This window comes from Peromyscus leucopus, chromosome 6 (assembly GCF_004664715.2).
Source record: "Peromyscus leucopus breed LL Stock chromosome 6, UCI_PerLeu_2.1, whole genome shotgun sequence".
NCBI lineage: Eukaryota > Metazoa > Chordata > Mammalia > Rodentia > Cricetidae > Peromyscus > Peromyscus leucopus.
In genome coordinates this window covers 82,826,204-82,852,309 of record NC_051068.1, presented here as the reverse complement: position 1 = coordinate 82,852,309, position 26,106 = coordinate 82,826,204, and the positions used below count along the sequence as shown (strand labels likewise).

The 26,106-nt window shown below is 59.9% G+C and overlaps 1 protein-coding gene across 3 annotated transcripts; it reads left to right on the top strand.

The window, feature by feature from the left end:
* Nucleotides 1-1,270: 1,270 nt before the first annotated feature.
* Celsr2 (cadherin EGF LAG seven-pass G-type receptor 2) lies at nt 1,271-26,106 on the top strand. Of its 3 annotated transcripts, none has more exons than XM_037207003.1 (34): nt 1,271-4,697; nt 9,504-10,151; nt 12,369-12,591; nt 12,929-13,044; nt 13,209-13,297; nt 13,747-13,904; nt 14,260-14,423; nt 14,585-14,710; nt 15,049-15,215; nt 15,509-15,796; nt 15,889-16,063; nt 16,275-16,416; nt 16,568-16,688; nt 17,075-17,258; nt 17,420-17,521; nt 18,204-18,298; nt 18,476-18,685; nt 19,214-19,397; nt 19,543-19,671; nt 19,754-19,934; nt 20,036-20,203; nt 20,296-20,422; nt 20,533-20,733; nt 21,059-21,233; nt 21,485-21,597; nt 21,740-21,819; nt 21,910-22,036; nt 22,129-22,251; nt 22,637-22,764; nt 22,977-23,065; nt 23,169-23,354; nt 23,495-23,668; nt 23,778-24,012; nt 24,788-26,106. In XM_037207003.1, the coding sequence occupies exons 1-34, from the start codon at nt 1,385-1,387 to the stop codon at nt 24,792-24,794; spliced, it is 8,748 nt and encodes a 2,915-aa protein (XP_037062898.1). In that variant the 5' UTR covers nt 1,271-1,384; the 3' UTR covers nt 24,795-26,106. The 3 variants fall into 3 exon arrangements, with proteins under 3 accessions (XP_037062898.1, XP_028735204.1, XP_028735205.1); XM_028879371.2 differs by having other exon boundaries at nt 24,373-26,106; XM_028879372.2 differs by lacking the exon at nt 23,169-23,354 and having other exon boundaries at nt 24,373-26,106.

Sequence of the window (26,106 nt, the reverse complement as noted above, 5' to 3'; positions counted from 1 at the left end):
TTTACTGGCTGAGCTGTCTCGCCTGGGTCTCTGCAACCAACTCACCCTGGGCTTTGGAATCTGGTAGTGTTAGTGTATTTACAGTTCTGGACCCTCTAGCTCACCTCTCCTGAACTGCCTAAGTGGTACCCAAGATGTATCAAAATGAATTTGGGCCGGGTGGTGATGGCGCATGCCTTTAATCCCAGCACTCAGTGAGGCAGAGGCAGGCGGATCTCTGTGAGTTCAAGGCCAGCCTGGGCTAGAGAGTGAGATCCAGGACAGGCACCAAAACTACAGAGAGAAACCCTGTCTCAAACAAACAAACAAACAAACAAACAAACAAACAAACAGACTTGGGGACCAGTCTGTCAGAGGCATCCAAGTGAGATCACAACCTCTGGGATCTGGGAGAGACTTCGTAGTGTTGAGCAAAATCTTTTTAGTGCAGTCTGACCTGGGACCTGCAGGATGAGGTAGCAATGAAGGTTCTCATGTATGGTAAGACTGGAAAGTTGCCTTGTGTGTCATCCACCGCCCCCCACCGCCCCCCCCCCCAAGCCTTCAGAATATTTTGGAAGAGCACTAACTATAGAGTGCTACATGGTTATCGTTCCCTGTGTGGCTTCTGACGGTTCATTCATCTTTAAGCTGTGGTAGGGATCCAGCACTGGCCGAGAAGCATGTCTGATGGACTGGGAAGAAAAAACGCTACCAGCGGCGGCGGCGGGAATCTTACTTGGAGCATCTGTGCAGAAGAGGGCGCTGGGTGGGCCCCACCTCCTCCGGCGCGTTGGGCGTCGCCGCTTTAAGACGGCCGCGGCGCGAGCAGGTCTATGGTAATGAGCCGCCGCCGCCGCCGCCGCCGCTCTGCAGAGCTTGCCCGCCCGCCGGGGAGGCGAGGGAACGCGGGTCTGGGCCCGGGACCGCGGCGATCAGCAGCAGCCGCGGCGAGGACGCGGGGCACGAGAGGGTGGCGCAGGGCGGCGGTGGGCAGCCAGGCCCGGGCCGGAGCGTGCGGCTTCGTAGGCGCAGGTGGGCGATCTCACGCGGGCAGAGGGGGCACCCTAGGTCTCGGGAACCGGGGAACCCGGCAGAGCCAGGGGTCCTCGCGGCCCGCGGGCGCAGGTGGCGAGCGCCCAGAGCGCAGGTGGAGGCGCCGCGCGAGCCCGCAGTGGTCGCGGTGACTCGGGAGCGGGCCGGGCTTCGAGAGTGGTGGAGCCCGGCGCATCGTCGGGGCTCAGCGCGCGGCCCCGCCGAGCCATCTAGGTGCAGGCCCTGCGGGACGCACAGGTGGCCCCCGGGGACCGGCGCCCCGGCCCGGGCATGAGGCGCGGCGGGGCCGGCAGGAGCCGGAGGAAGAGCCGCCGCGGCTGTTGACCCGGCTGGCCGGGAACAGGGAGAGATGCGGAGCCGGGCTGCCAGCGCCCCCCTCCCAACGCCGCTGCTGCCGCTGCTACTGCTGCTGCTGCTGCTGCTGCCGCCGTCGCCACTGCTGGGAGATCAAGTGGGGCCCTGTCGTTCTCTGGGGTCCGGGGGACGCGGCTCCTCTGGGGCCTGCGCCCCCGTGGGCTGGCTCTGCCCAGCCTCCGCTTCGAACCTCTGGCTCTACACCAGCCGCTGCAGAGATTCGGGTATTGAGCTGACTGGCCACCTGGTGCCCCACCACGATGGCCTGAGGGTCTGGTGTCCAGAATCAGGGGCCCACATCCCTCTTCCGCCATCCCCTGAAAGCTGCCCCTGGAGCTGTCGTCTCCTGGGTGTTGGAGGACACCTTTCCCCACAAGGCAAGCTGACCCTGCCTCAAGAGCACCCTTGCTTAAAGGCCCCGCGACTCAGATGCCAGTCTTGCAAGCTGGCGCAGGCCCCAGGGCTCAGGGCTGCGGAAGGATTACCAGAGGAATCTATGGGTGGGCGCAGGAAAAGGAATGTGAATACAGCCCCCCAGTTCCAGCCTCCCAGCTACCAGGCCACAGTGCCTGAAAACCAGCCAGCTGGTACCTCTGTCGCGTCCTTAAGAGCCATTGATCCAGATGAGGGTGAGGCAGGTCGACTTGAGTACACCATGGATGCCCTCTTCGATAGCCGCTCCAATCATTTCTTCTCCTTGGACCCAATCACTGGTACTGTCACCACAGCTGAGGAGCTGGATCGTGAGACCAAGAGCACCCACGTCTTCAGGGTCACTGCACAGGATCATGGTATGCCCCGACGGAGTGCCTTGGCCACACTTACCATCTTAGTGACTGACACCAATGATCATGACCCTGTATTTGAGCAGCAAGAATACAAGGAGAGCCTCAGGGAGAACCTGGAGGTTGGCTATGAGGTGCTTACAGTCAGGGCCACCGACGGCGATGCCCCTCCTAACGCCAACATTCTGTACCGCCTGCTGGAGGGGGCTGGAGGCAGCCCCTCAGAAGTCTTTGAGATCGATCCTCGCTCTGGGGTGATCCGAACCCGGGGCCCTGTGGATCGGGAAGAGGTGGAATCCTACAAATTGACGGTGGAGGCGAGTGACCAGGGCCGGGAGCCAGGCCCACGGAGTTCCACGGCTGCTGTTTTCCTGTCCGTGGAAGACGACAACGACAATGCACCCCAGTTTAGCGAGAAGCGCTATGTGGTCCAGGTGCGGGAGGATGTGACCCCAGGAGCCCCAGTTCTCCGCGTCACAGCCTCGGATAGAGACAAGGGCAGCAATGCCCTGGTGCACTACAGCATCATGAGTGGCAATGCTCGGGGACAGTTCTACCTGGATGCCCAGACGGGGGCCCTGGATGTGGTCAGCCCGCTTGACTACGAGACAACCAAAGAATACACACTACGGATACGGGCCCAGGATGGTGGCCGGCCCCCGCTTTCCAACGTCTCTGGTCTGGTGACAGTGCAAGTCCTGGACATCAACGACAACGCCCCCATCTTTGTCAGCACCCCTTTCCAGGCCACTGTCCTGGAGAGCGTCCCTTTAGGCTACCTCGTTCTGCACATCCAGGCCATTGATGCTGATGCTGGAGACAACGCCCGCCTCGAGTATAGCCTGGCTGGAGTTGGGCATGACTTCCCCTTCGCCATCAACAATGGCACGGGCTGGATCTCTGTGGCCGCAGAGTTGGACCGGGAAGAGGTTGACTTCTACAGCTTTGGCGTAGAAGCCCGAGACCACGGCTCCCCGGCACTCACCGCCTCAGCCAGTGTTAGCGTAACCATCTTGGATGTCAATGACAACAACCCGACCTTTACCCAGCCAGAGTACACAGTACGGCTCAACGAAGATGCAGCTGTGGGCACCAGTGTGGTGACGGTGTCCGCCGTGGATCGTGACGCTCACAGTGTCATCACCTACCAGATCACCAGTGGCAACACCCGGAACCGCTTCTCTATCACCAGCCAGAGCGGAGGGGGGCTGGTTTCCCTGGCCTTACCACTGGACTACAAACTTGAGCGGCAGTACGTGCTGGCGGTGACTGCCTCTGACGGCACGAGGCAGGACACAGCTCAGATCGTGGTGAACGTCACTGATGCCAACACCCATCGCCCTGTCTTCCAGAGCTCCCACTACACAGTCAATGTTAATGAAGACCGACCGGCAGGCACCACCGTGGTACTGATCAGTGCCACGGACGAGGACACGGGTGAGAATGCCCGAATCACCTATTTTATGGAGGACAGCATCCCCCAGTTCCGAATTGATGCGGACACCGGGGCCGTCACGACCCAGGCTGAGCTGGACTATGAGGACCAGGTGTCTTACACCCTGGCCATCACTGCTCGGGACAACGGCATTCCTCAGAAGTCAGACACCACCTACCTGGAGATCCTGGTGAATGATGTCAATGACAATGCCCCCCAGTTCCTGCGGGATTCCTACCAGGGGAGTGTCTATGAGGACGTGCCACCCTTCACCAGTGTCCTGCAGATCTCGGCCACCGATCGCGACTCCGGTCTTAATGGCAGGGTTTTCTACACCTTTCAAGGAGGGGATGATGGAGACGGTGACTTCATTGTGGAGTCAACATCGGGCATTGTGCGGACCCTGCGGAGGCTGGATCGTGAGAATGTGGCCCAGTACATCTTACGAGCCTATGCGGTGGACAAGGGGATGCCGCCAGCCCGCACACCCATGGAAGTGACAGTCACTGTGTTGGATGTGAATGACAACCCCCCTGTCTTTGAGCAGGATGAGTTTGATGTGTTTGTGGAAGAGAACAGCCCCATCGGGCTGGCCGTGGCCCGGGTCACAGCCACTGACCCAGATGAAGGGACCAATGCACAGATCATGTACCAGATTGTAGAGGGCAACATCCCCGAGGTCTTTCAGCTGGACATCTTCTCGGGGGAGCTGACTGCCCTGGTGGATTTGGACTATGAGGACCGGCCTGAATATATCCTGGTCATCCAGGCTACATCGGCTCCCTTGGTAAGCAGGGCCACCGTCCATGTCCGCCTCCTTGACCGCAATGACAATCCACCAGTGCTGGGCAACTTTGAGATTCTTTTCAACAACTATGTCACAAACCGTTCAAGTAGCTTCCCTGGGGGTGCTATAGGCCGCGTGCCTGCCCATGACCCCGACATCTCAGACAGCCTGACATACAGCTTTGAGCGAGGAAACGAACTCAGCCTGGTCCTACTCAATGCGACCACAGGAGAGCTGAGACTGAGCCGGGCGCTGGACAACAACCGGCCCCTGGAAGCCATCATGAGTGTGTTGGTGTCAGGTAAGGAAGATGCCCAGTGGTGTTGAGGGTGGGAATAGTCCTTGGGAGAGGCCTGGACAGCCACTGGAGGTGGAGTGTCATCCAAGGAGGAGCCGGTGACCCAGCTCTACCAGGTGGAGAGCCCAGAGGTTGAGAGATCAGGAACCAGGCTGAGAAGAAACCCCAGGAATCCTGGCAGCTGGCGCAGGCCCCGCCTGCTGCCCCAGGCTGGGCCGGGCTGCTTTGGTTGGCTGCCCCCTGCCTACCAGACTGTGACGTGGTGGGGGAAGTGTTGTGAGACTGCCCTGACTGTGGATGCCAAGAATTGTGAGGAAAAAAAAAAGGGGGGGGGGGCGCATGGAAGACTGGAAGGCTAACCGAGCTGGGGGAGGGGAGGCAGGTTGGCCCCTCGGCACCTCTCTCACCCTTGTTAGGATGGCCCTGATCTCACACAGCCCTTGGCAGGTCACAGGGCTCCAGGGACACAGGGTCCCTCCAAGGGGTCAGGACCCTGCTGTCCTCTTCTCTCCCCCTCCGTCTCTCAGCAGAGCTGCAGAATCGGCTGACATGGCTTTGTCTAGAGCGGTTCTTTACCCTCCAGGAAGAAAGGGCCTGGCTTGGCTGCCCCTTCAGAGCTCCAGGCAGGAAGTGAAGCCAGGGGCTCATTGTCTCTGCCCAAACAGACCTCACTGTCCTGAGTTCTTGGTTGAGGTCTGGCTTGGTTGGGGGAGGGGCCTCGGTGAAGCCAGGGCAGATGGACCTTCTTGGCCCCAAGACTCCCCGTGGGCTGTTCTTGGGATGCTAGGCCTTCCTTGCTGACCACGAAGGCCTAGTTTCAAGAAAACAGGCCTAGGGATCAGATTGCACCAGGACCACTGAGCGTTGAGGGCAGACTCCCGGGGCCCTAGAATTCTAGGGGCGAGGGAGCCTGGCCGGAACCCAGACTGGGCATTCCTGCTGCTTGCCCAAGCGCTCAGCCTGCAGACACCCCAGACAGCAGGACCTGGAGAAGGCAAGCAGGACTGGGTGGCAGTATTTCATCCTTTCTGTCAGCTCTGGGAAGCAAGGTGGGGTGAGGCAGACTCGGTAGCCAAGTGCCTTCCTGAGTCTGGGAGTTGGGACTCGGGGTGAAGGAGGAAGAGACTGTTAGCGATTTTCCCAGGGGTGAGCACAGATGCTCCACTCCAGGCAGTTTCCACCCATCAGGGAAGGGAAGATGGCCTCAGACCCCTTCCTGCTCATACTTCTTGCTGGACAGATACTTCCTGGTCCCGCCCCTCAGGTGGCTGCAAGGACCCGGGAGAAGGAGCTCTCAAAGCCTATGTGGATCAGGCTTCGAGCCACCCCAGGCTTCAGGTCCCCTCTAGGAGGAGGGGCGCTAGGAGCACCCCATCTGTGCCTGGCACTGGAGGCAGAAGAAGGGCCTCTCCCTCCTGCCCTCCACCCAGAGCCTTCTGGAGTGAATCTGGCTAGACATCCGGGGCCAGTGTGGAGGCCGGCCCCACTCAGCTTTGCTTCCCTACCAAGGCACACAGTCCAAGTCCCCAACACTCCAGGCTAGAGGGAGAGCTGGGGCAGCACCCAGTGCCACTGTGGCTGGTCTTTTTGCCCTTGCCGCCCTCCCCCATCGGCCCTGACCCTTCGAGGCAGTCACCAAGGCAACCCCAAAGTTCAGGAGGCTGGGTGAGGGGAACTAACGCCCACTGTCGCTTTGTCTTCCTTCTCTGGTTCTTTGTCCCGTCCTTCCCTCCCACCCTGCCCGTGGGGACCCTCCTGCACTGCCTGTCTGTCACCTCCTCCCCAGCTCCGTCACTTTCCTTCCTTCTCCTTCTCCCCGTCTCCTCCATTGCTGGCTCTTTTCCTTTTGTTTTCCCTGTTGGTCTCCCTGTTTGGATCTCTCTTCCCTTCTTCCCCGTGCCTGCAGCTGCCCCAGCCTGGGCTCCCTGGCTCCCTGCAGCCCGAAATGGTCCAGGCTGCTGCCTTCTTCAGACACCCCGGAGAGCCTGCCCCAGGCCCTGCTCACCTCCCAGACAGCAGAGCCTCTGCCAGAAGGAGGAAAGGCTGGGGAGTCTGCTTCTGGAATCCTCCCGGGTGCAGCTGGCAGAGGCCTAGACCCAGGTGGTATTTCCTGGGTCAGAGCCCACCCCAGCTCCTCTGTCTGAAACAACTCAGGGAGCACACTGGTCACTCCTGTTCCCAGCCTGCCTCTGCACCTGAGGGGAGACCCAGGACAAGGCGGGAAAGAAGGACAAAGAGGAAGGAGGAAGAGCAATGGCTTGGTTCCTGGGGTGGGGACAGTAACAGAGGGGCAGGTGGCCACAGATGGTGGGCCAGATGGGATCAACAGAAGCGTGCTGAGAGGGCCACAGACAGGCCTGGGTTGGTGGGGAGGACACGCAGGCGTGTCTGCAGGTTCCCAGGGCCAGGGGATGGCAGAGCTTCCCTCGCTCATTGGTCCAGGAGCACCATGGAGAGGCCTGTGCTGCTCTCCGTCTGGAGGAACTTCCCATTCAGAAAACACGGGGCTGTGACATCAGCGTCTGCTCAGCCCTGGGCCCCAGTGCAGGCTTCTGCCAGGAGGCAAAGGAATCTGATCATCCTGGGGACCTAGGGGCAGGCTAGAGGGCTTGGAGGCCTGTGGGCTGTTGTCTTGGTACCCTGGGCAAAGCAGGAGGGCAGAGGGGACCTGTGGCTTGGCAGCAGGCTTTTTAGGAAGAGATCACAGCAATGAGGCTGGAGGGCGGGGAGGCGGTGGGCCCAGGGCTGAGGTGGATGTCTGCCCGGGCTCAACTAACTCCCCGAGGTAGCAGCCGCCCGAAGGAAGTGTGACATGCACGAAATAGAGTTCCATATGTCTTCCCTACTTCTGCCCCAGTAACACTGGCTCCAGCTCCATCCCAGCTGGGTGCAAGTTTTGGCATCTGATTGGAGTGTCTGCTGCCATGTTTACTTTTTGTGGGTTTTTTTTTTCAAGACAGGGTTTCTCTGTGTAGCTTTGGTGTCTGTCCTGGAACTCGCTCTGTAGACCAGGCTGGCCTCGAACTCACAGAGATCCACCTGCCTCTGCCTCCCGAGGGCTGCGATTGAGCATGTGCCACCGCCACCAGCTTGCTGCTGTGTTTTCAAGACACTTTTTGTCCCAGGGAGTCTCATTTTTTTTTCTCATCTCGTTTTTACCGAACACGCACTCTGTGTGAGGCATTGTAGTAAACAGGAAAGCCCCTGTAAACTCCTCCAACCCCTGTCCCTTTCTCGGCAGCCCAGTTTTCGTTTGTAATTGAAACAAAGTCCATTCCCATGTGTGTGCACATTCAGGTGTGTATGCCCTTCTGAGCTGAGGGTGTGTGGGCGGGGTGAGACACCAGGGAATGTGTTCGTGCTTAGCTGTTTATAAGTGAGTGTTCTGCCCCGGGGTATGGCAGGCAGACCTCTGGGTACAACTTGGTAAGCCAAGTCGGTGATGAGTAACTAAGAGGCCCGAGTGCCAGAGGAGAGACCAGCCCAGTGGGTCTCAGGGCGGAAGCTGCCCAGGCTCTTCCACGTCTGCTCAGATTCCCCACCCCCACTTACCCTTTCTTTCTCCAGCTTGGAGCAGTGGGTGGTGGTGCCGTCACTGGTTAAGGTGGCTCAGCTGGATTTCCCGGGGTGGGGTCCCCCAGACAACCCAGAGTTGGGTGGGAAGAAGGCTTTGTGTGAGAGGTGTTGCCGTGGGGTTAGCAGGCTTGCATGGAAGCAGTCAGTCGTGGAGCTGAGTGCAAGGGGGACCTGATGGCCCACTGACCCAATTCGTCTTCCACGCCCAACCTGCTACAGCATGTTGAGAGGCAGGGTTATAGTAGAATTGAGAGGTACAGAGTAAGGTGTGGGAGTCTCTCATGGTACTCTGGGCCCTCTAGAAAAGTAAGCAAGGGACAAAACACAGTTTTGGGGGAGAACCCAGAGACTGGTCACAGGGGACAGGGCTAATACTGAGTAGGGTAAAAGGAATAAACATTGGAAGGCAGTTCATGCATTATGCCAAAGAGTAGTGGGAAAATATGCAGAGAACGGTTTTGAAAAGTCATTTTCTTAAGCACATATGGGGTGACCCTCAAGGAGTGACTTGCCCACAAGCAACACATCTCACTAGCCACCTTCATGCCACCTAGAAAAAGGTTTTCTTGGGTACCTTGTAGGGTGTGGGCTGGATTTTAGCCTATTTGCGCACGCTCTATTCGTGGTGCTCCCTCCTCCTGATGCTCCCTCCTCCTGATGCTCCCTCCTCCTGATGCTCCCTCCTGGTGCTCCCTCCTCCTGGTGCTCCCTCCTCTCTCCTCCTGGTGCTCCCTCCTGCTGGTGCTCCCTCCTCCTGGTGCTCCCTCCTTCTGGTGCTCCCTCCTCCCGATGCCCCCTCCTCCTGGTGCTCCCTCCTCCTGGTGCTCCCTCCTCCCGATGCCCCCTCCTCCCGGTGCTCCCTCCTCCTGATGCTCCCTCCTCCTGATGCTCCCTCCTTCTGGTGCTCCCTCCTCCTGGTGCTCCCTCCTCCCGATGCCCCCTCCTCCTGATGCTCCCTCCTCCCGATGCCCCCTCCTCCTGATGCTCCCTCCTCCTGGTGCTCCCTCCTCCTGGTGCTCCCTCCTCATGACATTCCCTCCTCCTGGCACTCCCTCTTGCTCCTGGTGCTCCCTCCTCCTTGCTCCCTTTTCTTGACCCCTCCTCTGGGGCTGTCATACACACTTACTCCTTCCTCTGCTCAAAGCCAGGGTCTGTGGCTTGGCACTTCTGTGGCTTGGCACGTCTGCTCTGTCTACCTCAAGCCTAATGTTGATCCATGTCGCTTCTCTTCAGATGGTGTCCACAGCGTGACAGCCCAGTGCTCACTCCGCGTCACCATCATCACGGATGAGATGCTCACACACAGCATCACACTGCGCTTGGAAGACATGTCCCCAGAGCGCTTTCTGTCACCACTGCTGGGACTCTTCATCCAGGCCGTGGCCGCCACACTGGCCACACCTCCAGACCACGTGGTGGTCTTCAATGTGCAAAGGGATACTGATGCCCCAGGTGGCCACATCCTCAACGTGAGCCTGTCAGTGGGCCAGCCCCCAGGCCCTGGCGGTGGGCCACCCTTCCTGCCTTCAGAGGACCTGCAGGAGCGCCTGTATCTCAACCGCAGCCTGCTCACCGCCATCTCGGCACAGCGCGTGCTGCCCTTCGACGACAACATCTGCCTGCGCGAGCCCTGCGAGAACTACATGCGCTGTGTGTCCGTGCTGCGCTTCGACTCCTCCGCGCCCTTCATCGCCTCCTCGTCGGTGCTCTTCCGTCCCATCCACCCCGTCGGGGGCCTGCGCTGTCGCTGCCCACCCGGCTTCACGGGCGACTACTGTGAGACTGAAGTGGACCTCTGTTACTCCAGGCCTTGTGGACCCCACGGGCACTGCCGCAGCCGAGAGGGCGGCTACACCTGCCTCTGCGGCGATGGCTACACGGGTGAGTCCAGGGCGGGCACCATGGGGGCAGCCAGCATGGGGGCAGCCAGCATGGGGGCCGACGCCACTCTGGTCCAAGCCCAAATCAGGCGCATGATGGGGCTGCCTCGTTCCTCCCGAGAGTATAAACCCCGGCTGCACCCGGCACTCTTAGATTCGACCACCGCCTGCTTAGGATGTCAGAATGAGACTTCTGCTCACTGGGCAAGCCCCCCACCCCCACCCCCACCCCCACCCCGGCACATGCACGCCTGCACACATACCCACCGAGACTGTGTAATTAAGGTCAGTCCTGCACCGGGGTTTGTGTTCCAGCCTTGCCACTAATAGCGGTGTGAAAAACGAGAGTTACTTAGCCCCTCTTCCCACAGTATTTAAGATGGAGATAACCAATTTATTTAGGTCAAAAGTGGCTTGTGAGGGCTCATGTAAATAATCTGACAGAACGCGGAGAAAGCGGGCTCGTGGGGAGTGTTGGCTTTTGTTTTAAGTGCTGAGGTGAGGTGATTTGATCCGGTTCAAGGTGCTGCTTGGCCTAGGACCAGGACTTCATACTGCTGAGTGAATCCCGTCATTAACTTGCAGCCAGACTTTCCCCACCCAGGCATTGGAGGGAGGCACCCGGGAGCTGGGGTTTGGAGGCATGGGAGTTCCAGGACACTGGACTGGGTAGCCCTGAACAGAACGGCTCCATGTCTGCCTCCCGATTGGCCGGTGGCTGCAGGTCTCTTCACACCCTGCCCCTCCCTATAGGCTCGGCTGCTCCTCCACACACTGGCTCCTTTTCCCTCCCAGACTCCCAGGCCTCAGGTCCTCCAGCAAGCAGCTGGCTCATTGCCTCTGCTGGTAGTGTAGGCAGACTCAGTGCCTCCTGCTGCATCCGCCTGCCCAGAACCCGCCAGACTTGACTCCTCCGTGCTGCTGCTGGTGGGGGGGGGGGGGGGAGAGGGGAGGGTGAGTTTGGGAGAAGGGAGGGGAGTCTTTGTCCGGGAGGATGGGGAAGGGGGCTTAGAGTAGGCGCATAACAGTTTCCATGGAAACAAGAGCCAGTCACTAGGCACAGGAACTGAGAACCTATCTCTAGAATCAGAATGGGGAGGGAGAGAAAGAAGGGAGCGGGTTTTCCCATCTGATGTCTGAATTTTCACTCCTCTGATTCCTCATCTGTCCTCAGGCTCGGGCCCCACTCGCTCAGCATTGTTTGAGTGCCTAGGGGTCCTTAGTTCAGACCTAAAGTTCTGTTCATGGAGAGGCCCCGGCTTGCTTCACACCACGGACCCCGACCCATCACTCCACTAGAAGTGGAGAGCTGGTCACATCTCTAGGGAAGAAAACTGATCTCCATCCCTGACGGGAACAAAAGCTCCAGCGGGAAAGGCAGAAGCGTGGGGGCTGCCTCGGCCCCCAGCCTGTTCCCTAGGTCCTTCCTTTCTAGGCATTTGCCTCTGCAGGGGCCAGAGCCGTGGGACCAGGGCCCCTGACAGGCGTGGGGAAGGGCTGGAGAGCGTCAGGGAGCTTGCAACAGGGCAAGTGTGTTGGAACTGCAGTGAGAGCGCTCTGAGGGGCCGGTGGATGGTGGATTCCGGCCGGCCGCGCAAGGGGAACTGGGAAGGCTTGTGAGAGTCTGGGAGGGGTCACGGGAGACATCACCAGGGATGGATCAGACTTCTGCCACTGGCTATATCCAAGAGAAACTTTTTTTTTTTCCGAGACAGGGTTTCTCTGTGTAGCTTTGCGCCTTTCCTGGGGCTCACTTGGTAGCCCAGGCTGGCCTCGAACTCACAGAGATCCGCCTGCCTCTGCCTCCCGAGTGCTGGGATTAAAGGCGTGTGCCACCACCGCCCGGCGAGAAACAATTTAAAACAAGGTTAATTTTGTCTCACGGCCTCTGCAGTCTCAGTTCTAGTGGCCGGCTCCTTTGCTATAAGCCAGTCAGAGAGGCAGAGCATCGTGGCGGCAGAGTGTGGGGTAGAGCAAAGCCGCTCACCCAGGTGAGACGGGGCCTGGGACAAGACACAGCCTCTTACGGCATCCCTCCAGTGACCTGCTTCATCCTGCCACACTCCTCCTGATGTTCCCAGGACTTTCTAAAACAGCACCACCAGCCAGGGCCAAGCCTTTACCATCTGAGCTCTTTAGGGGGTCATATGGAAACCATAGTAGGGGGACCCCCAGTCGCCGCCTCAGCATCTCACCCTGCTTGTCCTTTTCCCCCCAGGTGAGCACTGTGAAGTGAGTGCCCGCTCAGGCCGCTGCACTCCAGGCGTCTGCAAGAACGGGGGTACCTGTGTCAACCTGTTGGTGGGAGGTTTCAAATGCGACTGCCCGTCCGGGGACTTTGAGAAACCCTTCTGCCACGTGACCACACGCAGCTTCCCCGCCCGCTCCTTCATCACCTTCCGTGGCCTGCGCCAGCGCTTCCACTTCAGCCTGGCCCTCTCGTGAGTGAGCAAGGCCCCGGGGTGGCAGGGCACTGTGAGCGTGTGGGGCACCTCCTGGGAGGGGGTGGGGTAGCAGATGAGGCAGTGAAAGTACCAAGAGCAGCTGTTGACAGAGCACTTGGGGTGACCTCCATGCCTCAGGAGCTGCCTGGCACCCTTCCCCAGCCCTGGAGGATGGGGAGCCAGCATGCCAGGGTTCCTGTTTGGGCTCATTGTCTGCATTCTGACTCCATAGCCTTGGCCAAAGTGCCAGCTTTGGTGCTGCTTGGATGGGTGGGGGTGCCAGCACACAGGTGGGCGCCCCATTCCTTGCCCCCACACTCAACCCCCTGTACAGGTTTGCCACCAAGGAACGAGATGGACTCCTGCTGTACAATGGGCGCTTCAATGAGAAACATGACTTCGTGGCTCTCGAGGTGATCCAGGAGCAGGTCCAGCTCACCTTCTCTGCAGGTGAGCCGGATGCCTCATGTCCTCTCGCGCATCTCCTAAGGTCTCAAGCCGCATACTTTCGCCCCCAGTCCAGCCTGGACCTGACCCCCATCTCTAGACATGCCCACCTCTCTGCCACTCCCAACTCTCTTCCTGTGACCCAGCTTACCCGGTCCTTTCTCTAGGGGAGTCAACTACCACTGTGTCTCCATTTGTGCCCGGAGGGGTCAGTGATGGCCAGTGGCACACAGTACAGCTGAAATACTTCAATAAGGTGGGTGAGCACGGAGAAGCTAGAGGGCCCTGTTCTTGGCTCATGTGTTTACCTAGACCTGGGTGTGTTTGGGGGTTTTTGTTTGTTTGTTTATTTGGTTGGTGGTTTTTTTTTGTTTTGTTTTTGTTTGTTTTTTGAGACAGGGTTTCTCTGTATAGCCTTGGCTGTCCTGGAACTCACTCTGTAGCCCAGGCTGGCCTCAAAACTCACAGAGCTCCACCTGCCTTTGCCTCCCGAGTGCTGGGATGAAAGGCGTGCGCCACCTGGGTGGTATTGTGACTGGTCCTAGCTCTTGTGCCCGGGAAGAGGGAGGGGCTGCGCCATTGGCAGGGGCCTTTCCACCCCACTGGGTAGTCCTTGATGGTGGGTGTAGGTGTATGGAGAGGTGCGACTCTATGCTGGTGTCCGTGCCGGGCTCCTTGTCTACTGCCTCCCTTCTCTGTCCACAGCCACTGCTGGGCCAGACGGGGCTTCCGCAAGGCCCGTCCGAGCAGAAGGTAGCTGTGGTGACCGTGGACGGCTGTGATACCGGGGTGGCTCTGCGCTTTGGAGCTACGCTGGGCAACTACTCCTGTGCTGCCCAGGGCACCCAAGGAGGCAGCAAGAAGTAAGGACGGAGGGAGGGAGGGAGGGTGGGCCAGGAGCTCGGGAGAGGGTGGTGCCGCTCAAGGGACTGGGGCTGTGGTGTGGGAACCAACCAGATGCGCCCCCTCCTTACGCTGGTCAGTGTTGGGGAGTCAGAGTCCGGCCTTGGTGGGCTGAGGGGAAGGAATGTGAGCTGAGAGCTCATCTGTCTCTATGGGGGGGTCTATAGAAGTACCTGCATGCACTTCCTGTCCTCCAGGGCCTCTGGGCCTCCGCCCAAGTTCTCCCTTTCTTGGGCCTAGTGGCAGGGGATGGGGGTTGGGGATGTGGAGAACCATAACCGTAAACCCATGTCTCTCCGTATTTTTCATCCCTAGGTCTCTGGACCTGACAGGGCCCTTGCTGCTGGGTGGGGTGCCAGATCTGCCCGAGAACTTCCCCGTCCGGATGCGGCACTTTGTGGGCTGCATGAGGAACCTTCAAGTGGATAGCCGGCATGTAGACATGGCCGACTTCATTGCCAACAACGGCACCGTGCCTGGTACGGGAGACCTGGGGGTAGGGGCGGGGCTGGGAGCCAAGTGCCGAGAGGGGCGGCTGGGCACGGCATGGGAACACCCGCCTGCGTGGTCTCCCAGCCAGTGCCGCTGGTTTGCGGAGCCCAGGCCTGGGGTCGTTGAGTCCCTGCCCTTTCCATGCCAGGCTGCCCCACTAAGAAGATCGTATGCGACGGGAGCACTTGCCGTAACGGCGGCACCTGCGTGAACCAGTGGGATTCGTTTAGCTGCGAGTGTCCGCTGGGCTTCGGGGGCAAGAGCTGTGCCCAGGGTAGGAGCAGCCGCCGCCAGAGGCTGGGGCCCTGGGTGCTGCCAGATGTCTGGGATCACCGGCAGGGCTGGGGCAGGCTCTGGGCAGGGCTCCGGGAGCTGGGCTGTGGGCGGAAAAGCGTGTCTGGGCAGAGTTAGGGAAAGGTAGGCAGGAGACAAAGGGCCTAGTCAGAGACAGGCCCTGGGCACAATGTAGGGCGGGCCCGGGGCAGGTAAGTGCTCCGGAGGGCGGGGCAGTGAGGGGATCAGGTCCGGGGAGCGCCAAGGCCCTGTCTCTCACTACAGTTCCTGCTTCACACTGCTCTCTGCCCTTCAGTCACTTTTCATCTGCCTTCCCAGAAATGGCCAATCCCCAGCGTTTCCTGGGCAGCAGCCTGGTGGCCTGGCATGGCCTCTCTCTGCCCATCTCTCAACCCTGGCACCTCAGCCTCATGTTCCGCACACGCCAGGCGGATGGCGTCCTGCTACAGGCCGTCACCAGGGGGCGCAGCACCATCACCCTGCAGGTGATGCAGGGCACGTGGGAGTGTGGCAAGCCCCGGCCTGGCTCGGCTCGGGCTGCAGGATCCTTCAGGGGGTTGGACCCAGGTGGCTGGGCAGGGTTTTGGGGGAAGTGAGACGTTGGCCGGGCCCATTCGGTGGATCAGTACTGCCATCTATTGGGCATAAGGGAAATAAGCAGTCTTTCCTCTGCCCGCAGCCAGGCAGTAGTAGGCGATTGGTGTGGAGGAAGCAGGGCAGAGGACTGGAAGAAGAGCTTATTGAGGTGGTCAGCTGATCTCTTTTGCCTCTTGTACAGCTCCGGGAAGGCCACGTTGTGCTAAGTGTGGAAGGCACAGGGCTCCAGGCCTCATCTCTGCGTCTGGAGCCGGGCCGGGCCAACGATGGTGACTGGCATCACGCCCAGCTGGCACTGGGAGCGAGTGGGGGCCCTGGCCATGCCATCCTGTCCTTTGACTATGGGCAACAGAGGGCCGAGGGCAATCTGGGCCCTCGGCTGCACGGGCTGCACCTGAGCAATATTACAGTCGGGGGAGTGCCTGGGCCAGCCAACGGTGTGGCTCGAGGCTTCCGAGGCTGCTTGCAGGTGAGCCGGCCTCCTCCCCTGACTTCCCATCCCATCTCCACCCGGAGCCCTGCTCCACTGAGGGCCAGTGTTGCTCTTATCCTCCCCCCCAGGGTGTGCGGGTAAGTGAGACACCTGAGGGCATCAGCAGTCTGGATCCCAGTCGTGGGGAGACCGTCAATGTGGAGCCAGGTTGTAGCTGGCCAGATCCCTGTGACTCGAACCCGTGCCCTGCCAACAGCTACTGCAGCAACGACTGGGACAGCTATTCCTGCAGCTGTGATACAGGTAGGCTAGGGACCCTAGGGAACGGGCCTGTGCCAGGGCTCACACTCTGTCTCTGACGTGTGCCCCGGGGCCAGTCCCGTCTCTGAGCCATCTCCTGCACGTCAGGGGTGCGAGCGATGTTTGGAGCGTAAGGAAGGAGATGAAGAGGTTAGGTGGGAGAGAATGCCAGCAGAGGACAGGGGCTGATCCTTTCTCATCCTTCTCGTCCCAGGTTACTATGGTGACAACTGTACTAATGTATGTGACCTGAACCCATGCGAACACCAATCGGTGTGTACCCGAAAACCCAGCGCACCCCTTGGCTACGTCTGCGAGTGTTTACCAAATTATCTTGGGCCATACTGCGAGACCAGGTAGGTGGGTCAGGGCTTGTCTCTGGTGTCACCCTGAGCCTGAGGAGTCCTTAGGCTGAGCTGCAGAGGTCGGAAGGACCCCGTGGGGTTGAACCAAGCGGGAGAGGTTGTGGCTGAGGCGGCTCAAGCCTGTTCGGGTTCCCTTCTTCAGGATCGACCAACCCTGTCCGCGTGGCTGGTGGGGACACCCCACATGCGGACCATGCAACTGTGATGTCAGCAAAGGCTTCGACCCGGATTGCAACAAGACAAGCGGCGAGTGCCACTGCAAGGTGACAGTCCCAGAGGCGCCCCTGCTGTAGCCACCCTGTCCTCCATCCTGCGGCTTCTGGCCCTTCCTACAGAGAGCCGAGGGCCCTGTGCCTTTGCCTGCAAGTGGCTGTGTGTCCCCATTATCTGAGTACCAGGGGACCCAGGATGAATAGTGAATCACTGAGCCCTGGAAGAGCTAGTGAGCTGTCTGCAGCCTGTTCTGAATGCTTGGCTTCTCAGTCAAGAGTTCAGCTCCAAGTCAGTACCCGCTGTTGAGAATGTTGAATCCTATTCCCACAAGGACCCAGGGTAGGGAGATGCTCTCTAGGGAGGCCACAGCTTGAAGGATCCACTAGCATCCAGGAAAGACATCTTGACCCAATATGACCCCCTCTTCCCCTCCCAGGAGAACCACTACCGCCCCCCTGGCAGCCCCACCTGCCTCTTGTGTGACTGTTACCCCACCGGTTCTCTGTCCCGAGTCTGTGACCCTGAGGATGGCCAGTGTCCATGCAAGCCCGGGGTCATTGGGCGCCAGTGTGATCGCTGTGACAACCCTTTTGCTGAGGTCACCACCAACGGCTGTGAAGGTAGGGCTCTTGGGACGGATAGGTTCCCTCCTCACTGTATGCCAAGAGCTTGCACTCCAGGAGGCCACCCGTGAGGCTGGCAGTGGGTTGGGGATTGTTGAAGGAAGGTCGGGGAGCCTGGAGAGAGCCACTCACAGGTGACCCTGTGTTCTTCTCTGCAGTGAATTACGACAGCTGCCCACGGGCCATAGAGGCTGGGATTTGGTGGCCCCGGACACGCTTCGGGCTCCCTGCTGCTGCCCCTTGCCCCAGAGGCTCCTTTGGTAGGTTTTAGAGGACTACGATGTGATATTGAAGACTTGATCTTTACTGTTGGTAGAATAAAGACAGCAAGCCCGTAGCTTGTGGATCCTGGGGCCCCCGCTTTCTGGTTCCTAGCTCCTAGAGACCTCGGGTCACCTTCCTTCATTCACCCCTCAACCCAGGCTGACCAAGAGTGCTTATATCCTAGACTGAACAGAACTGTTGAAAACCCTTCGTGTATCGGGAACAGGGTTGGGTGCTGAACCCAAAGATGAATCCCATGGGCCTCCACCTTCGGCTAACTACCTAGTACTGGAGTTTTGCCGCATCAAGGGAGGCAGTCCTGAAGAACACTGAGTGCTGGGTACTCTTCCAGCCACAGCATGGGGGGGGGGGGGGGTTGATGCTGGCCCTTAGATTAGCAATGAGCAGAATCCATAGAAAGTAGCAGAGTGCAGGGTGGGAGCTGAGTGGAGGGGGACAGTGATATCTTGGGGGTGTGGTGGGGAGGTTACAGACCTCTGTTCCCATGGCCTCTGCTTGTACTGATTTTGCAGAGGGTTTGGGCTCTAGAGTTATGTACACCTGTCTTCTTCTTTCCTCGTGGGCTGCTTGTTCCTGTGTGGCTCATGAGATGCTCCAGGTGGATCTGGGGACTTCCTGTGTCTCCCTAGGCCCCACCCTCTTGCTCCTTTCCTCCAGGGACTGCTGTGCGACACTGTGATGAGCACAGGGGATGGCTCCCCCCAAACCTCTTCAACTGCACGTCAGTCACCTTCTCGGAGCTAAAGGGCTTTGTAAGTGGACCCCCTGGTCTCCTCCTCTTTTTCAACACCCCTGTCTTGGGCAATGGAGCTTCTGGACCCCACTCCTGTTCTCCTGAGGCTCCTCCCCTCAGGGGCCACCTCTGCCCCACCAGATCCCCAGTCCCCACCATCCCGTCTGAACCTCTGCCCTTCCGCCCGTCCATCCAGGCCGAGCGGCTGCAGCGGAATGAGTCAGGCCTGGACTCAGGACGCTCCCAGCGGCTAGCCCTGCTCCTGCGCAACGCCACACAGCACACCGCCGGCTACTTTGGCAGTGATGTCAAGGTGGCCTACCAGCTGGCCACACGACTCCTGGCTCACGAGAGTGCCCAGCGGGGCTTTGGGCTGTCCGCCACTCAGGATGTGCATTTCACTGAGGTGGGGCTTGAAGTAGGCGTGGTGGGGCCCAGTGAGAGATCCCGCTCCTGGCGATCTTAGGGGACAGAAGGGGAGACTTCCCTACCGCAAGGAGCCCCACCCCTGGCCTGAGGCCTTCGTGAGAGCCTGTAAGCCTTGGTGCGACACAGGTGGTTCAGAGGACCTCCTCCTGCAGTATCAGGACTCAAGCCTGGCAAAGACTGCTGGTATTGATTGAGGTGTGGGCTGACCCGAAGCCGAGCCCTGCCTGTTCTGCCAAGAGCTTAGTCTGCTCAGGGCACCAAAAGGGCACTTAACAGGAGGGGGTGTAGGAGGACACACTGGGAGCTCTGATGTGGAGTGTGAAGGAAGGCTTAGAGGCAGAGCACCCTGATGGGAGTGGACGGCATGACGCACAGGGCTTCCCGGGGGAGGCGGTGGGGACTGCGGAGGGAGGGTCGTAGTGGGTGGGTCTGGGCCGGGCCCGGGCTGGAGCTTGGTATGAGGCTGACCACAGGCACATGCCGCTGTGACCATGCCCATCTCCAGAATCTGCTGAGGGTGGGCAGCGCCCTCCTGGATGCCGCCAACAAGAGGCACTGGGAGCTAATCCAGCAGACAGAGGGTGGCACCGCCTGGCTGCTCCAGCACTACGAGGCCTACGCCAGCGCCCTCGCCCAGAATATGCGGCACACCTACCTGAGCCCCTTCACCATCGTCACACCCAACATTGGTGAGGTGGTGCTGGGCTGGGGAGGGGGTTTGTGGGGAGGGTCCCACCCCCACTCCGAAGGGCCACCATGCTGGGGGGGGGATGACGACGACGACGTTCTGCCCGCCCCACTTGCTGCCTGACTTGTGACCATGTTCCCCTCTAGTCATCTCCGTAGTGCGCCTGGATAAAGGGAACTTCGCCGGGACCAAGCTGCCCCGTTACGAGGCGCTGCGTGGGGAGCGCCCCCCGGACCTTGAGACCACGGTCATCTTGCCGGAATCTGTCTTCAGAGGTCAGCGGGGAACGCGGATGGGGCGCCGGCTTGGCCTGGGGTACCCGTGCGGCCGGCTGAGTGTAGCAGCGCTTGCTTGCAGAGATGCCTCCCATGGTGAGGCCCGCAGGCCCTGGCGAAGCCCAGGAGACCGAGGAGCTGGCTCGGCGGCAGCGGCGGCACCCAGAACTGAGTCAGGGAGAGGCGGTGGCCAGCGTCATCATCTACCACACCCTGGCTGGACTGCTGCCCCACAACTATGACCCCGACAAGCGTAGCCTGCGGTGAGTGGCCAGGACGAGGCCTGGGAGGTTGGGGTTAAGCAGGCGAACAGGAAGGGGTATCTCGTGGCCGTCTTGGTGACTGCGCCCCTTTCTATCATCAGAGTCCCCAAACGCCCAGTCATCAACACACCCGTGGTTAGCATCAGTGTCCACGACGATGAGGAGCTCCTGCCACGGGCCCTGGACAAGCCAGTCACAGTGCAGTTCCGGCTGCTGGAGACCGAGGAGCGGACCAAGCCCATCTGCGTCTTCTGGAACCATTCGATCCTGTGAGCCTCTGCCACCCCCATTCCCGTGGCTTCGGACCAGGAGTCTGGACGGCCCGCCCTCGTGCCTCCCTGACCCGGCCTCCTCCTTGCAGGGTCAGCGGCACCGGTGGCTGGTCTGCCCGAGGCTGCGAAGTCGTCTTCCGTAACGAGAGCCACGTCAGCTGCCAGTGCAACCACATGACAAGCTTTGCCGTGCTTATGGACGTGTCCCGACGGGAGGTTGGACTCCCCGGGGGCGGGGGTACCCCGGAGCTGTGGGTGGGGACCGAGCTGAGGGGCTGGGTGCTCGGCCTTGCTCTTCCTTGACCTGGCTGGCGCTCATCCCTCAGAACGGTGAGATCCTGCCCCTGAAGACTCTGACATACGTGGCCCTTGGAGTCACCTTAGCTGCCCTGATGATCACCTTCCTCTTCCTCACCCTTCTTCGTGCCCTACGCTCCAACCAACACGGCATCCGGCGCAACCTCACAGCGGCCCTGGGCCTGGCCCAGCTCGTCTTCCTCCTGGGGATCAACCAGGCTGACCTCCCTGTAAGATACTTCCTCTCCCAGAGACCTTCCCCACTTCCGGCCCCACCAAGGCTCCCTGGCGACCCCTCTCCAGCCTTCTCCCGTCCCTGCTCCCACAGCCATGAGTTGATGGAGGGCCCCGGGCGGTACCCGGCCCACAGTTTGCTCTTCTCTAGGCCCCTCTCAGTGTTCCAGCATCCCAGATGTTCTTGCGTAGAGCCTGGGCTTCCCCTGAGGCAGCACACCCCACCCGGCCTCCCTGCCACCGCCGCCGCCACCTCCCTCCCCTGGGTGTGCGCCTGGTACTGGCCGCCTTGGCTCCTGACCAGTGTGTCCTGGCCCTCAGTTTGCTTGCACAGTCATAGCCATCTTGCTGCACTTCCTGTACCTCTGCACCTTCGCCTGGGCGCTGCTGGAGGCCTTACACCTGTACCGGGCCCTCACAGAGGTGCGAGACGTCAATGCCAGCCCCATGCGTTTCTACTACATGCTGGGCTGGGGCGTTCCTGCTTTCATCACAGGTATCCTGCCTCCTTTCCTGGCCCTGGGTCCATGCCATGTACCCCAAACCCACAGCTCACGTCCTGAGACTCCCCCCTCCCCCTATATTTGGGCGACCTGGCATTAGGTGTGAGGGGTGGGGCTTCTTCCTGGAGAGGGGAGTGGACTACCGGCCCTTCTTGAGGCTCCACACTTGGCTCTGGGACCCTTTGACTGCAGCTTATTTCCTCCCCCTGAGCGCCTTGCGTGGATAACTGTCTCCATGCTCCAGGTCTAGCTGTGGGCTTGGATCCTGAAGGCTACGGGAACCCCGACTTCTGCTGGCTCTCCATCTACGACACGCTCATCTGGAGTTTTGCCGGACCCGTGGCCTTCGCTGTTTCGGTAAGTGCCGGAGAGTGAGTTGGGGTGAGGAGGATGAGTGTGTCCTCCAGATGCCCCTTGAGGAAGAGCTGAGGCCCCTGGGCAGGGCAGAAAGCGTGCGTCTACACTCTGTGGTCCTCTCACGTTCCTCTCCACCGCCCAGATGAGTGTCTTCCTGTACATCCTGGCAGCCCGGGCCTCCTGTGCCGCCCAAAGGCAGGGCTTCGAGAAGAAAGGCCCCGTGTGAGTATGGGCAGGTGGTCGGGCACAGGGTGGGCACCGGTGTGGAGGGTCTCGCGGCAGAACTCACACGCTGCCCTGCCTGCCTTCCAGCTCAGGCCTGCGGCCCTCCTTCGCGGTCCTCCTGTTACTGAGTGCCACGTGGCTGCTGGCACTGCTGTCCGTCAACAGCGACACCCTCCTCTTCCACTACCTCTTCGCGGCCTGCAATTGTGTCCAGGTACCCGGCCCCACCCCACGGAGTGGGAGGGAGCATGCCTGGGCGTGGGCCCCGCTGAGTGCGCCAATCATTGCTGTCTGCCTGCCGGCCAGGGCCCCTTCATCTTCCTCTCCTACGTGGTGCTCAGCAAGGAGGTCCGGAGAGCACTGAAGTTCGCCTGCAGCCGCAAGCCCACTCCTGACCCTGCCCTGACCACTAAGTCCACCCTGACCTCGGTGAGGGAGCCTGGGCCTGAGCACAAGGTGTCTCGACGTGGGTGGGGGCGGGGTGGGGGGGGGAGCAGGCCCATAGAACCTGTTGGTTCTCTGTGCGTTTGACCTGGGCACCCTTATCTCCACGTCCCTTCCTCTCAGGAGGGAGGGGTACAGTGGCGTGTGTGGCCTTGGGAGGAGAGGCTGTCACAGGAAATCCAGGGCACTTGGGGGTCTTCATCATTGCTAGGCCCTCGGGTGAAGGCAACACAGAAGGAGCCTTCCACTTTAAGACCTGGCCATATGGGGGGGTCGGACTTGGGGCGGGTACCTGGCACCCTTTACTTTCTCGCCTGGGGCCCATCCCTCCAACTCCCCCTCTCATTGACCTGTCTGTCTCCCCGCCTAGTCCTATAACTGCCCAAGCCCCTATGCCGACGGAAGGCTGTACCAGCCTTACGGAGATTCAGCTGGCTCACTGCACAGTACCAGCCGCTCAGGCAAGAGCCAGCCCAGCTACATCCCCTTCTTGCTGAGGTAAGCCCTGGGAATGGGAGCGCTGAGAAGGAGGGAAAGACCATGCATGCTAGAACCAAGACCAACCAGCTGCTAGAAACTGAGTGTCTCAGACAGTGGCCAACACAGGTCACTGCTTAGATCAGAAGCAATAAGGGACACAAGGTAGGACATGGGAATCCCACTAGAGAGGCCAGACTGACCCCTACAGCGTGATCTTGTCTTTTTTTTAGGGAGGAGTCCACACTGAACCCTGGCCAGGGTCCCCCTGGCCTAGGGGACCCAGGTGGCCTGTTCCTAGAAGGTCAAGACCAGCAACATGGTGAGAACAGAGGGCCCTGGCTGCCTAGCAGGGCAGGGGCCTAGCTTTTGCTGAGGGAGGGCTGGGCAGGTGGGACAGTTGTGATCCCTCCCTGACCTCCCAGATCCCGACACGGACTCTGACAGTGACCTGTCCCTGGAAGATGACCAGAGTGGTTCCTATGCTTCTACCCACTCATCAGACAGCGAGGAAGAGGAGGAGGAGGAGGCCGCCTTCCCTGGCGAGCAGGGCTGGGACAGCCTGCTGGGCCCTGGAGCTGAGAGACTACCCCTGCACAGTACCCCCAAGGGTGGGCCAGCACCAGGGCTGCAGCCTTTGGGGGGCATCGGAAGCCCAAGAGCCTAGGGCTTCTTGGAAAACAGAGCTGGGGTGGTGGCTGTCCTGGCTGCCTGCCCTCTCTGGGACTCATAGGCTTTCTTCCTTTGACAGAGGTGGGTCCAGGGTCCGGGAAGGTCCCTTGGCCAGGAGACTTTGGGACTACAACAAAGGAAAGCGGTGGTGGCGGCGGGGCCCTGGAAGAGCGGCCACGCGAGAATGGGGATGCCCTGTCTCGGGAAGGGTCTCTGGGACCCCTTCCAGGCCCTTCTACCCAACCCCACAAAGGTGAGTGAGTCTCGCCCAGCTCCTTCACTCTCAGCTTCCTGCTGGGCTTCTCTAGGATGCCCCAGCGCTTCCCACCCGCAGCCCAGGGTACCCACCTCCTTGTTCCCAGGCATCCTCAAGAAGAAGTGTCTTCCCACCATCAGCGAAAAGAGCAGCCTCCTAAGGCTGCCCCTGGAGCAGGGCACGGGGTCTTCCCGGGGCTCCACCGCCAGCGACGGCAGTCGGAATGGACCTCCTCCCCGCCCGCCACCCCGACAGAGTCTCCAGGAACAGCTCAACGGGGTCATGCCCATCGCCATGAGCATCAAGGCAGGCACGGTGGATGAGGACTCATCGGGCTCCGAGTGAGTCGGGTTGGGTGGGAGGCACAGGGTGTGACCTGCAGAGGTCCTGGCTGGGGCAGAGCTGCCTCTGAGCTCCATCCGGCTACTCTGTTAGGCAGTTGGAAGACGATAGATGGGCTGAGCGGAGTCCAGCTCCCTTGTGTGCCCAGACTCCATGGTGCTCTGTTGGGGAGTATCCCAGACCCCCCTCCCCATCCTGGACTTTAAGCGCTGCAGCCTAGTCCTGGGCAGCATGAGAGGGCGGGCGCCGGGGCCGCTTTTCTGTTTCTTTCTCTGGTGGAAGCTGCTCCCTGTCTCCTCTGCTGCTCCGGCTAACCCTCTGTCTGCCTTCTCTGCCACTCTCCTCTCCTGCCTCTCCAGATTTCTCTTCTTTAACTTCCTGCATTAACCCGGGGCCGGTGTTCCTTCGTCCCGAGGCTCCCTCCCTCTCCCCCGCTGCGCTCATGCCCCATCCTGTCTTCTGCTCTATCCTGCCCCTGCTCCCTTCTGCCTGCCGAAGCAGCAGCAGCGATGAAACGTCCATCTGAGGAGCCCAGGCCTTGCACCTAAGGCCATCTAGTGCCAAGTCCCTCCCCCACCTCCCCCTCACTGCACTTTGGACCCCTGGGGCCAACATCTTCAAGACAGAGTTTTTCAGAAAAAAAAAAAAAAAAAGAAAGAAAAGAAAAGAAAAAAAAAAGAATTAAAAAAAAAAAAAAGGATCTCTACTCTTCATGACTTCAGGGATTAATTTTTTTTATACGCTGGAAATGGACTCCCCTTTCCCTTCCCAAAGAGGATAGGACCTCCCAGGACGTGTCCCAGCCTTCTTCAGTTTCCCCTCTGCTGTGCCTCTGGGAGGAGAGGGACTCTGAGGGGGCCTGCCCCTCCTTTGCCATCACCAAAAGGAATGGACAAAGCCACACGGACCAGGGGCAGGAGCCCCCCGCAAGGTTGCGCCGGACAGGCCTCAGCTGGCGAGGGGTCAGGACCAAAAAGGCACTCGCCACCGGCCAACTCCACCGCTCCCAGGAACTGGAGAGCCCTGTCCGGCCAGGGGCAGAAGGACTCATCGCCCCTGGACCCCCAAATGCTGCATGAACCGTTTTAAGGGGAAGCCTGTGCCCCCGCACGGGGAATGACTGCCCCGGCCCCTTCTCCTTCTCCTGGACTCTGGCCACGTGCCACAGCCCAGGCGTTCACTCCGTTTGCTGACCCCAAAGTGCTTCATCTCCCCTGCCCGACCTCCGGGGCGGGCCAGTCACCCTTTCAGTTGGGCTTCTTTGCTGTGTGTGTGGCACCCACCGGGAGGAAGAGGAAGCACAGAGCTGCCTTGGTGGCCCTGAAGGGGTCTCAGGCACAGGTTCCAAGTCTGGGTTCTGGTGCCCATTCACCCCCCCCTCCCCCTGCCCCTCCCAAATCAGACCTGCTGTGGCCTCTGAGACATGTTCTATTTTTAACCCCTTCCTGGAATTGGCTCTCTTCTTCAAAGAACCAGGCCCCGTTCCTTGTTGTTCCCACTCGACCCCAGCTCCCTGTGAAGAGAGAGTTAATATATATTTTTATTTATTTGCTTTTTGTGTTGGGATGGGTTTGTGTCCAGTCCCAGGGGGTCCGATGTAGCCATTGCAGGCTGGGTGAGTGTCTAGCAGACCTGGATTTGGGGGCTACCATCCTTCCTCTTCCTCTATGGCTCCCCTCAGTTTTTGACAGCCGCTGTTCATTTGAGTCGCCCTCTTCTCGAAGCATGTGTCCCAGACTTGACACCGACCCCCTCCTAAAGCAGGTGGGCTAGAGCAAAGGCTCCGGGTGGGAAAGATGTTCCTGCTCCTCACTTGGAAGGCTGGCCTTTCTGCCATGGATTCTCACCTGCCCTCTGCCCTCTCCCCCCAGCAATTCCTGTAAAGGGTTAAAAATTTAACTGGATTTTTTTTTTTAAACTACTGATGACTTGACTTAAAAAAAAATACAAAGATGCTGGATGCTAACTTGATACTAACCATCGGATCATACCGCTTGATTGTTGCTGTAAATACGGTAGAGTTTTGTTGTTGTTTTTGTTTTTTCCTCCCCATACTACTGAATAAACTAGTTCTGTGAAGGCACTGTGCCATA